Below are 15,654 nucleotides of genomic sequence, written 5' to 3'. Positions count from 1 at the left end.
TGTAGTACTGTGGAATAGAGTTCCATGTAGTCATGGCTCTATGTAGTACTGTGGAATAGAGTTCCATGTAGTCATGGCTCTATGTAGTACTGTGGAATAGAGTTCCATGTAGTCATGGCTCTATGTAGTACTGTGGAATAGAGTTCCATGTAGTCATGGCTCTATGTAGTACTGTGGAATAGAGTTCCATGTAGTCATGGCTCTGTGTAGTACTGTGGAATAGAGTTCCATGTAGTCATGGCTCTATGTAGTACTGTGGAATAGAGTTCCATGTAGTCATGGCTCTATGTAGTACTGTGGAATAGAGTTCCATGTAGTCATGGCTCTATGTAGTACTGTGGAATAGAGTTCCATGTAGTCATGGCTCTATGTAGTACTGTGGAATAGAGTTCCATGTAGTCATGGCTCTATGTAGTACTGTGGAATAGAGTTCCATGTAGTCATGTCTCTATGTAGTACTGTGGAATAGAGTTCCATGTAGTCATGTTTCTATGTAGTACTGTGGAATAGAGTTCCATGTAGTCATGGCTCTATGTAGTACTGTGTAATAGAGTTCCATGTAGTCATGGCTCTATGTAGTACTGTGGAATAGAGTTCCATGTAGTCATGGCTCTATGTAGTACTGTAGAATAGAGTTCCATGTCGTCATGGCTATATGTAGTACTGTGGAATAGAGTTCCATGTAGTCATGTCTCTATGTAGTACTGTGGAATAGAGTTCCATGTAGTCATGGCTCTATGTAGTACTGTGGAATAGAGTTCCATGTAGTCATGGCTCTATGTAGTACTGTGGAATAGAGTTCCATGTAGTCATGGCTCTATGTAGTACTGTGGAATAGAGTTCCATGTAGTCATGGCTCTATGTAGTACTGTGGAATAGAGTTCCATGTAGTCATGGCTCTATGTAGTACTGTGGAATAGAGTTCCATGTAGTCATGGCTCTATGTAGTACTGTGGAATAGAGTTCCATGTAGTCATGGCTCTATGTAGTACTGTGGAATAGAGTTCCATGTAGTCATGTCTCTATGTAGTACTGTGGAATAGAGTTCCATGTAGTCATGGCTCTATGTAGTACTGTGGAATAGAGTTCCATGTAGTCATGTCTCTATGTAGTACTGTGGAATAGAGTTCCATGTAGTCATGTCTCTATGTAGTACTGTGGAATAGAGTTCCATGTAGTCATGGCTCTATGTAGTACTGTGGAATAGAGTTCCATGTAGTCATGGCTCTATGTAGTACTGTGGAATAGAGTTCCATGTAGTCATGGCTCTATGTAGTACTGTGGAATAGAGTTCCATGTAGTCATGTCTCTATGTAGTACTGTGGAATAGAGTTCCATGTAGTCATGGCTCTATGTAGTACTGTGGAATAGAGTTCCATGTAGTCATGGCTCTATGTAGTACTGTGGAATAGAGTTCCATGTAGTCATGGCTCTATGTAGTACTGTAGAATAGAGTTCCATGTAGTCATGGCTATATGTAGTACTGTGGAATAGAGTTCCATGTAGTCATGGCTCTATGTAGTACTGTGGAATAGAGGTCCATGTAGTCATGTCTCTATGTAGTACTGTGGAATAGAGTTCCATGTAGTCATGGCTCTATGTAGTACTGTGGAATAGAGTTCCATGTAGTCATGTCTCTATGTAGTACTGTGGAATAGAGTTCCATGTAGTCATGTCTCTATGCAGTACTGTGGAATAGAGTTCCATGTAGTCATGGCTCTATGTAGTACTGTGGAATAGAGTTCCATGTAGTCATGTCTCTATGTAGTACTGTGGAATAGAGTTCCATGTAGTCATGGCTCTATGTAGTACTGTGGAATAGAGTTCCATGTAGTCATGTCTCTATGTAGTACTGTGGAATAGAGTTCCATGTAGTCATGGCTCTATGTAGTACTGTGGAATAGAGTTCCATGTAGTCATGTCTCTATGTAGTACTGTGGAATAGAGTTCCATGTAGTCATGTCTCTATGCAGTACTGTGGAAAAGAGTTCCATGTAGTCATGGCTCTATGTAGTACTGTGGAATAGAGTTCCATGTAGTCATGTCTCTATGTAGTACTGTGGAATAGAGTTCCATGTAGTCATGGCTCTATGTAGTACTGTGGAATAGAGTTCCATGTAGTCATGTCTCTATGTAGTACTGTGGAATAGAGTTCCATGTAGTCATGGCTCTATGTAGTACTGTGGAATAGAGTTCCATGTAGTCATGTCTCTATGTAGTACTGTGGAATAGAGTTCCATGTAGTCATGTCTCTATGCAGTACTGTGGAATAGAGTTCCATGTAGTCATGGCTCTATGTAGTACTGTGGAATAGAGTTCCATGTAGTCATGTCTCAATGTTGTCCTGTGCGCCTCCCATAGTCTTTTCTGGGCTTGGGGACTGTGAAGAGACCTCTGGTGGCATGTCTTGAGGGGTATGCATGGGTGTCTTAGCTGTGTGCCAGTAGTTTAAACAGACCTCTGGTGGCATGTCTTGTGGGGTAGTCATGGGTGTCTGATCTGTGTGCCAGTAGTTCAAACAGACAGCTCGGTGCATTCAACATGTCAATACCTCTCAGAAATACAAGTAGTGAGTAAATCAATCTCTCCTCCACTTTGAGCCAGGAGAGATTGACATGCATATTATTAAAATGAGCTCTCTGTGTACATCCAAGGGTCAGCTGTGCTGTCCTGTTCTGAGCCAATTGCCATTTTCCTGAGTCCCTTTTTGTGGCACCTGACCACACGACTGAATAGTAGTCCAGGTGTGACAAAACTAGGGCCTGTAGGACCTGCCTTGGTGATAGTGCTGTTAAGAAAGTAGAGTAGCGTTTTATTATGGACAGACTTCTCCCTATTTTAGCTACTGTTGTAGCAATATGTTTTGACCATGACAGTTTACAATCTAGTGCTACTCCAAGTAGTTTAGTCACCTCAACTTGCTCAATTTCCACATTATTTATTACAAGATTTAGTTGAGGTTTAGGGTTTAGTGAATGATCTGTCCCAAATACAATGCTTTTAGTTTTAGAAATATGTAGGACTAACTTATTAATTGCCACCCATTCTGAAACTAACTGCAGCTCTTTGTTAAGTGTTGTAGTAATTTCCGTCGCTGTAGTAGCTGACATGTATAGTGTCGAGTCATCCACATACATAATGTCATTAGCAAATATTGAAAAAAGTACGGGGCCTAGACAGCTGCCCTGGGGAATTCCTGATTCTACCTGGATTATGTTGGAGAGGCTTCCATTAAAGAACACCCTCTGTGTTCTGTTGGACAAGTAACTCTTTATCCACATTATATCAGGGGGTGCAAAGCCATAACACATACTTTCTAGCAGCAGACTATGATCGATTATGTCAAAAGCCGCTCTGAAGTCTAACAAAACTTAGCGACAGGCTGTCTCAGAAGCAGCAGATCTACTATTCTATTATATTATGTCAGCTGGTAGAGGTGAAGGGCCCTATCTATGTGGCTGGATAAACTGGGGGTCGGTGTAAAGGTGTGACACGTGGCGGTGACCGGGACCAGAGGGGCTCGGCTGGAATAAGAAGATCCTTTTAACACTACTGAACTGAGCTGCGCTGAGCTGTACTGTGTGATCATGCATCCATTTGTACCATTTACATTTACCGAGCTGAGTTTTACTAGACTAGCCTGGTGGCCCAGATGAGCTGCAGAGACTGGGAGCTGACATAGAGGTGTGTCACATCACTGCCATCGAGGCTTGAATAGGACGGATGAGTTTGGCAAACACCTGCCTTTGACCTTTGACCTTTGACAGTGTCTCACTGAAGTACACACTCAGGTCCACAATTTAATGAAACTGACCTTAAACAGTTAGCACTTTAGAGTTGGTTGTAGGACAGACAGGGAGAGAAGAAGAAGAAACAATATGAATTCAGTGTTTCCCCTATATTAATTTAGCAGCGGCGCACCGAATTGAGGCTCCTTATGTTTTGTTTACTCAGTGTGTATATATATTTACTTATTTTTATTCTGCAGAGACGGCCTTTTAAGCTGAGAGTGACAAGTTACAACATCAGATCGCCCGAGAAATCACAAAGGTAACTAGCTAGCTAGCTTGTAATCCTACTTTTTGAAACATTACCTAATACACTATCTGCTACAATGTATCACTCCATGGTGATGGGGAAGAGAGACTCCTCATCCCTAGGTCTGCGTCTGACGTCAGGGCATTAAACACGGAGAGAGAGAGAGAGAGAGAGAGAGAGAGAGAGAGAGAGAGAGAGAGAGAGAGAGAGAGAGAGAGAGAGAGAGAGAGAGAGAGAGAGAGAGAGAGAGAGAGAGAGAGAGAGAGAGAGAGAGCGAGAGAGAGAGAGAGAGCAATGTTTACTGTTAATTTTGATTGTTTATTTCACTTTGGAAAATGATCTACCTCACTTGCTTTGGCAATGTTAACACATGTTTCCCATGCCAATAAAGCCCCTTGAATTGAATTGTGTGAGAGAGAGAGAGAGAGACAGACAGAGAGAGAGAGCGTGAGAGAGAGAGAGAGAGAGAGAGAGACAGGCAGAGACAGAGAGACAGGCAGAGACAGAGAAAGACTGAAAAGAGAGACTCCTCATCCTTAGGTCTGCGTCTGGCGTCAGGGCGTTAAACACAGAGAGAGAGAGAGAGAGAGAGAGATAGAGAGAGTGTGACTGACCCAAACTTAAGGAAAGCTTTGACTATGTACAGAATTAGTGAGCATAGCCTTGCTATTGAAAAAGGTCGCCGTAGACAGGCCTGACTCTCAAGAGAAGACAGGCTATGTGCACACTGCCCACAAAATGAGGTGGAAACTGAGCATCACTTCCTAACCTCCTGTCCAACGTATGACCATATTAGAGATACATATTTCCCTCAGATTACACAGATCCACAAAGAATTTGAAAACAAATCCAATTTGGATAAACTCCAAATAAAGCCCCTTGAATTGAATATATATATATATATATATATCTCAATTCAATTCAAGGGGCTTTATTGGCATGGGAAACATGTGTTTACATTGCCAAAGCAAGTGAGGTAGATAATATACAGAAGTGAAATAAACAATAATAATTAACAGTAAACATTACACATACAGAAATTTCAAAACAATAAAGACATTACAAATGTTATAGTATATATATATATGTATATATATATATATATATATATATATATATATATATATATATATAGAGAGAGAGAGAGAGAGAGAGAGAGAGACTGAAAAGAGAGACTCCTCATCCCTAGGTCTGCGTCTGACGTCAGGGCGTTAAACACAGAGAGAGAGGGAGGCGGGAGGCAAGGAAGAGGCGAAAGAGAGGAAGCTGGGATAAACATTGTCACAGAGTGAGTCTAAAGTAGGACAATAAAGGGGATCACGGTATCAATGCTCGAACAATGGACTTAGCAGATATGTTCATCGTCAAATTCCTCTATTTCATCTACTTAATAAATTACACCCAAGGTGAGTAGGAGCATTTGGTATGTATTCTGTAGAGCGAAGGAATAACGGCCAAGAAGGCTAGGTTAGCTAAGAAAACTTAACATAACGGACCAAGGCCTGGTCGTTGTGAAGATATCGTTTGTCCTTTTTTTGTTGACAAACCAACAAGCTATATAGTTGTCGAAATATTTTATTTTAAGTTTTACAAAAAGCTAGTTTTGTTTTAAAATTATGGTTTATCATGATGGTTATGTGAAGGCTAACGCTAGCTAGCTCGCCGAGGTGCCATTTGTTATGAGAATATGAAGAAGGATTCTGCGACCATCTGATTTTTCTTGCAATATTATGGAGTGTTTTAGGTCAATATTGTTTATGCACAACGTCAATAGTAAAAAAAAGTGCAATTATGGGGCTGTCCCACTTTCTGTGAGTAATTAACTAGTTAAGCCCGCTAATTTAGCATCAGTTTAGCAGCAACAATTAGCTAGTTAGCCGTATTGCTTGATGATTAACGTTCCTAGCTAGCTATGCCTTTTGACATCTTGTCATTTTTGCATTTTCTTTGTTTGTTGTTGGCCCAAAGTCAATGGATCTCGAAAGAGAACATATATTCGATCTTTGTTTTTAACTTACTTACTAGCTAGCTATGTGGTAGCTAGCATCCTAGGAGGATCTAGGGGCATCCTAGGGGGATCCTAGGGTATCAGGTAGACTAGTGGTTAGAGCTTTGGACTAGAAACTGAAAGGTTGATGGATTGAATCCCAGAGTTGACAAGGTAAAAATCTGTCGTTCTGCCCCCTGAACAAGGCAGTTAACCCAATGTTCCTAGGCCGTTACTGAAAATAATAATTTGTTATTAACTGACTTGTCTAGTTAAATAAATAAAATAGTAAAAAATAATATATGTACAATATATGTTATAACTATTCGATGGATACAGTAGAAAGATAAAATAGTATACATGTGAATCCAACAATTTCCAGATTTTCATTGACAAGTTCTGATCAAGAAATCTATCGAGGCAACTCACTGTGTGTTTTCAATGAGATGTCGTTCTTCTTCACATGACGCCGCTGCACCCACTGCATCATCCTTGCATCAGTTAGAAATCACCCTGCATGGAACTAATTGCTCAAAGAAGTGATTTTAACAGCTTTGATTGAATGTAGTGTTTCATGGTTCACATATAGCCTGAGATGCATTCTTAAGGAGACTACACCTCTACTCCTTAACGTCCTAGCATTTTTTTGATTTGATATCTTCGGAGGGTAGACAGACTGGCGCTAGCAGCCAAAACAGCCAAGTACTCAATCTAAACGTGAATTGATTCTAAATAGCGATACATTTCTGGATACATGAACCCCTTTTAATTTCATATAATGCTAAATGTACTGTGCACCAGTGGTGGCAGGTTTTTAAAATGTATTTTACCATTATTTAACCAGGCAAGTCTACCCTCTGAAATTCTTCTTTTCAATGACAGCCTAGGAACTGCCTGTTCAGGGGCAGAGCAAAAGATTTCTACCTTGTCAGCTCGGGGATTTGAACTTTCAACCTTCCGGTTGCTAGTCCAACGGCTCTAACCACTAGGCTACCCTGCCGCCCCAGGTGGGATGAGCTATAACCTTCCGGTTGCTAGTCCAACGCTCTAAGCACTAGGCTACCTGCCGCCCCTCCACTCTAACCACTAGGCTACCCTGCCGCCCCTCCACTCTAACCACTAGGCTACCTGCCGCCCCTCCTCTCTAACCACTAGGCTACCCTGCCGCCCCTCAACTCTAACCACTAGGCTACCCTGCCGCCCCTCCACTCCAACCACTAGGCTACCTGCCGCCCCTCCACTCTAACCACTAGGCTACCTGCCGCCCCTCCACTCTAACCACTAGGCTACCTGCCGCCCCTCCACTCTAACCACTAGGCTACCCTGCCGCCCCTCCACTCTAACCACTAGGCTACCCTGCCACCCCAGGTGGGATGAGCTATAGGAAGATGGGCTCATAGTGATGGCTTAAATGGAACACGGTATCGATCATATGGAAACTACGTTTGACTTATTTCTTCTTTAATTCCACTCCAACCATTTACAATGAGCCCGTCCTCCTATAACTCCTCCCACCAGCCTCCACTGCTTTACACTGTTTTGACAGGCTTTATCACAGTTTCAGCCGACGGTAGTTTTTTACAGTTACAACACGTTTCTGGGAGCCTTCTTCCGTTACAGACAGGTGTTCAGAGCATGCTAGATAGCTAATTAGTAAAGGTGGTCCGTCTGTCTGTTCCTGTAAACATGTGCTGTAACATGGAGATAGGGCCTTGTGGGAACACTAACCCTATAAAGGTGTGTATCGATGAGACCTTTTTTTAAAAAAAAAATATTTTTGAAAATGATTTCTCGCTGATATGAAAGATACAGTCTTTATGCTTCCAAAACTGTACCGTGTGGCTCTTAACGAAACTCCTCGACACAGAAGACGCCTTCGTCCAATGACTCTTATGTGATGTCATGGAACTGGGAGTCATGATCTAGGGCTAACCCATTCATAGAGGTCAACTACCTTTTAGTGCCAAACGTTATTGATGAAGGTATCTTCTTCCCTGTGGGGGGGGACTTTGATTCAGATCCCCAACGCTCAGTGTGAACACATATCGCTTGGAAACATAAGGCACATATCTTTCATATCAGCGAGAAATAATTTTCTTTCAAAAATAAAAAAAACGACACAATTTTAGAGGGAAGGTGTTCTCACACTGCCATATCTCTATGTTACAGTGCGTGTTTAGAGAAAACAAGAGGTGCTAACCTAGTAGGGATCATCTTTCCCCTTCAAGATGATTCGATACGTGTATAGATATACATGGGCTCTGATACGATACAGGAACGATACGTTTTAGTTTGAAATGATTCGGTTTGATTAGCTGTATAGTATTAGCCTACCTACCTGAATGAAATCATGAGCTGAAACAGATCGTACAGTAGTAGATCGTACAGAGAGCAGGCACGGGATTTAACACCTGCTCCTGTAAGTGATATCACACCTGAGGTCAAATACTGTTTTTAAATACTCCAAAGACGTTGTGTCCGCTAGCTTGCCTGAGGTGGTAGATGGACATTGTTTGCCCTTTTGGGACTATTCTATTGGTCCATTAAGGCAGGCAATCTCAACCAAGCACAGATACAGTATTTGGAATGATTTCAAATAGTGTTTGAAGCCAGGTCTGAGTGATACTAATTCAGTTCTAATCCATTAAGCCTTATGTTAAAGCCTTATTATGCGATCCGGGTGGTTTTATATCTAGGGTTGAGAGTGAGATTGCTGTGGCTGTTTTGCCTAGCCAGGCTTTTTACGGATGGAGATATATAAATAGACCTACATTCTGTTTCTATAATATAATCTAGTTCTATAATCGATTCTAGTTCTGTAATAGATTTTTATTTCTATATTAGATTGTATTTCTATATTATATTCTGTTTCTATAATAGATTCTAGTTCTGTAATAGATTCTAGTTCTGTAATAGATTCTAGTTTATAATATATTCTATGTCTATAATATAGTCTTTCTATATTCGATTCTGTTTCTATAATAGGTTGTATTTCTATAATAGGTTGTATTTCTATAATAGGTTGTATTTCTATAATAGGTTGTATTTCTATAATAGATTGTAATACTATAATAGATTCTATTTCTATGGATGTAGACTAGGCTATATGCTCAGTGAACTACCACTCCTTTGTAGGACTACCACTTCTTTTGCTCGTTTTATGTCATTTTGAGGGGGGGGGGGGGGGGTCCAGGCGTTATGGTGGTTCTCCACAAGTCAGGACTCCTATGTAATTACACACAGAATGTTCCCAAGTACAGGACTAAGTAGTAGTATGTGTAATGTGTTTCCAGGCCTTGGTAGAATCAATTGGGGATCATCAAATCAAATCAAATTTATTTATATAGCCCTTCGTACATCAGCTGATATCTCAAAGTGCTGTACAGAAACCCAGCCTAAAACCCCAAACAGCAAGCAATGCAGGTGTAGAAGCACGGATCATGAATGTTATGATGGTGCGATCATGGTATCGTTATGTTTTTTATATGATTTGTTGATATAGTTAGGCCTAGAAGAGGAAGAAATGTGTGATATAATTAAGCAATAAGGCCCGGAGGTGTGGTATATGGACAATATACCACGGCTAACGGTTGTTCTTAGGCAAGACGCAACGCGGAGTGCCTGGACACAGCCCTTAGCCTTGGTATATTGGCCATATAGCACAAACCCACGAGGCGCCTTAATGCTATTATAAACTGGTTACCAATTGTAATTAGAGCAGTTAAAATAAATGGTCTGATATACCATGGCTGTTAGCCAATCAGCATTCGGGGCTCGAACCACCCAGTTTATAATTGTAGTTAATATTCAGTTTACACGGCCTGTGGTTTGAAGAGGAGTGCAGTGTGATTTTTGTTCTCGTGGTCTTAAGTGCCTGTCTTGTCATCTTCACAGGTTACCTTTATGGAAACCGCCTGAACAAGTATGTTCATCACTATGAGGGTCTCTCCTATAACACCTATGAGATACATGACAAGCACCTGAGAGCCAAGAGGGCCCTCCACCACCAAGACGCGTTTCTCCATCTAGACTTCCATGCACACGGAAGGTAGGCCTACGTCTCCCAGACCTTTTTTTACTCTCTGTGTGTGTCTCTCTCTCTGTGTTTCTCTGTGTGTCTCTCTCTCTGTGTTTCTCTGTGTCTCTCTGTGTGTGTCTCTCTCTGTGTGTCTCTCTCTCTGTGTTTCTCTGTGTGTCTCTCTCTCTCTGTGTGTCTCTCTCTGTGTGTGTGTCTCTCTGTGTGTGTGTGTCTCTCTGTGTGTGTGTGTCTCTCTGTGTGTGTGTGTCTCTGTGTGTGTGTCTCTCTGTGTGTCTGTGTCTCTCTCTCTGTGTCTCTCTCTCTGTGTGTGTCTCTCTCTCTGTGTGTGTCTCTCTCTCTGTGTGTGTGTCTCTCTCTCTGTGTGTGTCTCTCTCTCTGTGTGTGTCTCTCTCTCTGTGTCTCTCTCTGCGTGTGTGTCTCAACGCGTCTATAACAGAACCGTGAGGTTCTCAATAACATAGGCCTATTTGTAGTTTCAATGAAAGTTGTTTAGCTTTGTTTTCATCTCATTATTTTCAGATAACATTTTAGAGAATTATTCATATCCTCTACCTTCTAAATTAGCCTTCCCAGGCTTCGTGGGAGAGCATGGTTTCTCTCATGGTCTCGACCGGGTCCCTAGGTAGGCCATCTGGCTGTTTGTTCAGTTTTATTTAAAATAATTTAAAATATTTAATCTGTGCTTAATGGATCATTAAAAATCCAGTAGGGGGTTGGAGGCTATTGGCCACTCCCCTTTGCGATATTACAGAGGATTTGAATAAAGTTCAGCGTTCCCCATGGGGCTGTTTTTCTGCAAAGGGACCAGGACGACTGATCCGTGTAAAGGAAACAATGAATGGGGCCATGTATCGTGAGATTTTGAGTGAAAACCTCCTTCCACTGTTTTGATTCGCAACTTCAGAACTAACAACTGGCTTTTGACCGGACTATACCGTCTGATGGGAAGTATGAAATAAAACACATTTACTCAGTAAAATAACGTTTTTAATTGAAAACATGTTAATCTTTATTTTTTTTTTTCTTGGTAATTTTTATGTTGGCAAACTGTTTTTATAAAAGCAATAAGAGCCTGGAAGCCGGGGGTTATGGGGATCACTCCCTCCTAAAGGGCTTTTCCCAGCTCTTTTGGTTCCACCCCGGGCCTAAGAACAGCCCTGAGTCGGCTGTTATCACACGATAAACCCTCCGGGGTTCTCATTCCTTATTGCTTAATTATTCGTCAATTGTACACATGGTCGAACCCGAAATGTACCTTTCTCTTTATCCCTACCGCTCTGAATGACACAGATACACGTACAGGTTGGAGAGGTGTCTGTCCCTATGCCATGTACACCTCTTTTGGAGATTGATTTTAGGGAGAAGTCACTGATGTTGACCAACTCAAAATTCTCTCCTTTTTACTGTTTGTGTTTGAGGAGCTTTACAGAACGTAATGATTTCGTTCTTCAATTATTTACAGTGCTACTTTTTATTTTTTTAACATCGTTTAATATGCAGGAAAGACGCAGCGTTTTTTTTTTTTTAAGGTGGCCTCATTTTGCTGTTGGAGTTGGAAATAATATTCACTGCCCTTGTACGGTAACAAAAAATAGATTTTTAATTTTCTGCTGGGCCAATACCCTTGTCTTTTTATCCCTCTGCCTCTCTCTCTTTTTCATTTTCATTCTTTTCCCCTGAGTCCTGTGAAACATCGGTCAAGTTCCATCCAGAGTTTTTAATTATATTCTTATTGAGTTTTTGACCTTTTTTTTATTTATGTTATCAGGTAGGACCTATGTTATTATGAGCACCAACACACTCTATAATAACAACCCGAATCATAGAAATAGATTATATAGAACGGAAATTCTATAGTTTATATTTCTATGATCAGGAGACTCACTCTCAGGTCTGAAGGCACCACGTTTTAGTGCCACGTGTTAATAACATAGTACAGGAGAAAGGGGTTTGAGATGAGACTCTTCTCACGAGTCATTGAAACACCATTTAACTGAAACGTTGAATCTCAGTGGGTGTATTCAGAATTTTAATTGTTGTCCTCCACATTTTTGTTTGTTTGTTTGTTGCTCTAAATTGTAATAGAACCTGACACTGATAATAAACACGCTGTTTTATGAAGGTTCTTTCAGGATGTGTCTTCCAGACAGCTTCTGGGGATTCTTATAAATCAAACTAAACATATCTATTTTATCAGGTGATTGTTTGTTTATTTAATATGTCAATGTATTTGTATCTGTCCCTCCTCAAAATAAAACCATACAGAATTTTTTATTTGACCTTTATTTAACCAGGCAAGTCAGTTAAGAACAAATTCTTATGTTCAATGACGGCCTAGGAACAGTGGGTTAACTTGCCTGTTCAGGGGCAGAATGACAGATTTGAACTTGCAAACTTCTGGTTACTAGTCCAACGCTCTAACCACTAGGCTGCCCTGAATGACTTGGTACTAAACCTCCACTGTTTCCATCTGTCAGACACTTCAACCTGAGGATGAAGAGAGACACCAGTCTGTTTGCGGAGGACCTGAAGGTGTCCGTAGGAGGCCAGGAGGTGAACTATGACACCTCTCACATTTACACAGGAGAAATATATGGTGAGACTGGAGGACACTTCACCTCATATGTCTGTTTTTGTGTTCCTTCTATGTGTTATATATCTAACCCTGGCCAGTATGCTACATTTAATGTTCCTTCTATGTGTTATATATCTATCCCTGTCCTGGTTGCTACATTTAATGGACGGGTCCAGGTAGTCCCTCCCTCAGTCTGTTTCTTCTTTTGGGGGTCTATTGTATACTGGCCTCCACTCCAGCTGTTCTAGGGGTTTTGCAGATGAAGCTTGATTCTGGATTGAGAATAGGGTGTTGAGGTCTGGTATCACACGACTAAATGACCCCTGCTTTCTCTCCATCTCCAGGTGAAAAGGGCACACTGAGCCATGGTTCGGTGGTGGATGGCAAGTTCGAGGGCTTCATCCAGACATACCAGGGGAAGTTCTACGTAGAGCCAGCGGAGAGATACCTGAAGGACCGGGACGTTCCCTTCCACTCCGTTATCTACCACGAGGACGACATCAGTGAGTACTGTGGGGGTGTGTGTGTGGAGGGGGTGTGTGTGTGTGTGTGGGGGGGGGGGGGGGGGGGGGGGGGGGGGATGGGGGGAGGTGTGTGTGTGTGTGGGTGGAAGGGGGGTGTGTGGGTGGAAGGGGGGGGTGTGGGTGTGTCAAAGACCTACCCTTCCACTCTTAACACCCAATCCTCTACTGCTTCTGTCCCTATACAAACACACAGGCTTTGGTGTACCCTTTGGTCATATTTTAATTGTGTGAGTGCATGCTTGTTCCTGTTCCATCTGGAGGATAGAGACCGGCTCAGTGCTGGCCCCTATGGAGAGGAGACACTCATTAGCTGAGTGACTGGGTGTATTTAAAAAATAAAAAAGCCCTCTCAATCTGATTGGCCTTCAGGCCCATCAATCAACCGCTGATGCCGACCAATCAACTCCAGCTCAGCTGTTCTCCACTGTTCATACCGGATCTTATTCCTTTGTTCCATGGGCTATCAGTAGGCAGCAGTGGGTGACGAGGTGGGGTCCTGATGAGGTCCTGGTGACTCACTGGAGAATAAGATGGATGAGCTTTGTTCCAGAGTCTCTGATCAGAGAGACTTAAAAAGCTAAACATATTCCATGTCTTATTGAAACGAGGCTGGATCGGACTGCCGCTTCGGGGAAAACGAAAGGACAGTGAGGGTTTTTTTTTTTCTCTTTTTTTTTCTCTCTCATAAATAACAACTGATGTGCTGCTTCTATACTCCATAATATACAATACCCCATAATGACAAAGCAAAAACAGGTAAAAAAAGAAATATATATATATATATATATACACATTTTTTATAAAACTTACACAGAAACAGTTGATGTCTGAAGTTCACATACACTTAGGTTAGAGTCATTAAACCTTGTTTTTCAACCACTCCACACATTTCTTGTTAACAAACTATAGTTCTGGCAAGTCGGTTAGGACATCTACTTTGTGCAGGACACAAGTAATCTTTCCAACAGTTGTTTACAGATAGATTTTTTTCACTTATAATTCACTGTATCACAATTCCAGTGGGTCAGAAGTTTACATACAAAGTTGACTGTGCCTTTAAACAACTTGGAAAATTCCAGAAAATGATGTCATGGCTTTAGAAGCTTCTGATAGGCTAATTGACATCATTTGAGTCAATTGGAGGTGTACCTGTGGATGTATTTCAAGGCCTACCTTCAAACTCTTGCCTCTTTGCTTGACATCATGGGAAAATCAAAATAAATCTGCCAAGACCTCAGAAAATAAATTGTAGACCTCCACAAGTCTGGTTCATCCTTGGGAGCAATTTCCAAACGACTGAAGGTACCTCGTTCATCTGTACAAACAATAGTATGAAAGTATAAACACCATGGGACCACGCAGCCGTCATACCACGCAGCCGTCATACCACCCAGGAAGGAGACGCATTCTGTCTTCTAAAGATGAAAGTACTTTGGTGCGAAAAGTTCAAATCAATCCCAGAACAGCAGCAAAGGACCTTGTGAAGATGCTGGAGGAAACAGGTACAAAAGTATCTATATCCACAGTAAAACGAGTCCTATATCGACATAACCTGAAAGGCTGCTCTTCAAGGAAGAAGCCACTGCTCCCAAACCACCATAAAAAAGCCAGATTACGTTTTGCAACTGCACATGGGGACAAAGATCGTACTTTTTGGAGAAATGTCCTCTGGTCTGATGAAACAAAACTAAAACTGTTTGGCCATAATGACCATCGTTATGTTTGGAGGAAAACGGGGAGGTTTACAAGCCGAAGAACACCATCCCAACCATGAAGCACGGGGGTGGCAGCATCATGTTGTGGGGGTGCTTTGCTGCAGGAGGGACTGGTGCACTTCACAAAATAGATGGCATCATGAGGACGGAAAATGATGAAGCAACATCTCAAGACATCTGTCAAGAAGTTAAAGCTTGGTCGCAAATGGGTCTTCCAAATGGACAATGACCCCAAGCATACTTCCAAAGTTGTGGTAAAATGGCTTAAGAACAACGAAGTCAAGGTATTGGAGTGGCCATCACAAAGCCCTGACGTCAATCCTATAGACAATTTGTGGGCAGAACTGAAAAAGCATTTGCGAGCAAGGAGGCCTACAAACCTGACTCCGTTACACCAGCTCTGTCAGGAGGAATGGGCCAAAATTCACCCAACTTATTCTGGGAAGCTTGTGGAAGGCTACCAGAAACTTTTGACCCAAGTTAAACAATTTAAAGGCAATGCTACCAAATACTAATTGAGTATATGTAAACTTCTGACCCACTGGGAATGTGATGAAATAAATACAAGTTGAAATAAATCAGTCTCTCTACTATTATTCTGACATTATTTCACATTCTTAAAATGAAGTGGTGATCCTAACTGACCTAAGACAGGGAATTTTTACCAGGATTAAATGTCAGAAATGGTGAAAAACTGAGTTTAAATGTATTTGGCTAAGGTGTATGTAAACGTCTGACTTCAACACTAGATACTACCTCATCAAAGGAACCTTATT

The 15,654-nt window shown here is 41.6% G+C and overlaps 1 protein-coding gene across 1 annotated transcript in view; it reads left to right on the top strand.

Annotated features, from left to right (window-relative positions):
* Nucleotides 1–5,262: 5,262 nt before the first annotated feature.
* Nucleotides 5,263–15,654, top strand: part of LOC109876107 (disintegrin and metalloproteinase domain-containing protein 10-like) — a 45,927-nt gene continuing 35,535 nt past the window's right edge. Inside the window, exons 1-4 of the mRNA XM_031801556.1 lie at nucleotides 5,263–5,444; nucleotides 9,920–10,073; nucleotides 12,542–12,660; nucleotides 12,984–13,142. Of these exons, the coding sequence (XP_031657416.1) occupies nucleotides 5,378–5,444; nucleotides 9,920–10,073; nucleotides 12,542–12,660; nucleotides 12,984–13,142 (499 nt within the window). The 5' untranslated portion in view covers nucleotides 5,263–5,377. The remainder of the gene's footprint in view (nucleotides 5,445–9,919; nucleotides 10,074–12,541; nucleotides 12,661–12,983; nucleotides 13,143–15,654) is intronic.

The sequence above is a fragment of the Oncorhynchus kisutch genome, linkage group LG22, assembly GCF_002021735.2.
Source record: "Oncorhynchus kisutch isolate 150728-3 linkage group LG22, Okis_V2, whole genome shotgun sequence".
Classification (NCBI taxonomy): Eukaryota; Metazoa; Chordata; class Actinopteri; order Salmoniformes; family Salmonidae; genus Oncorhynchus; species Oncorhynchus kisutch.
This window is presented reverse-complemented; position numbering and strand designations above follow the sequence as displayed.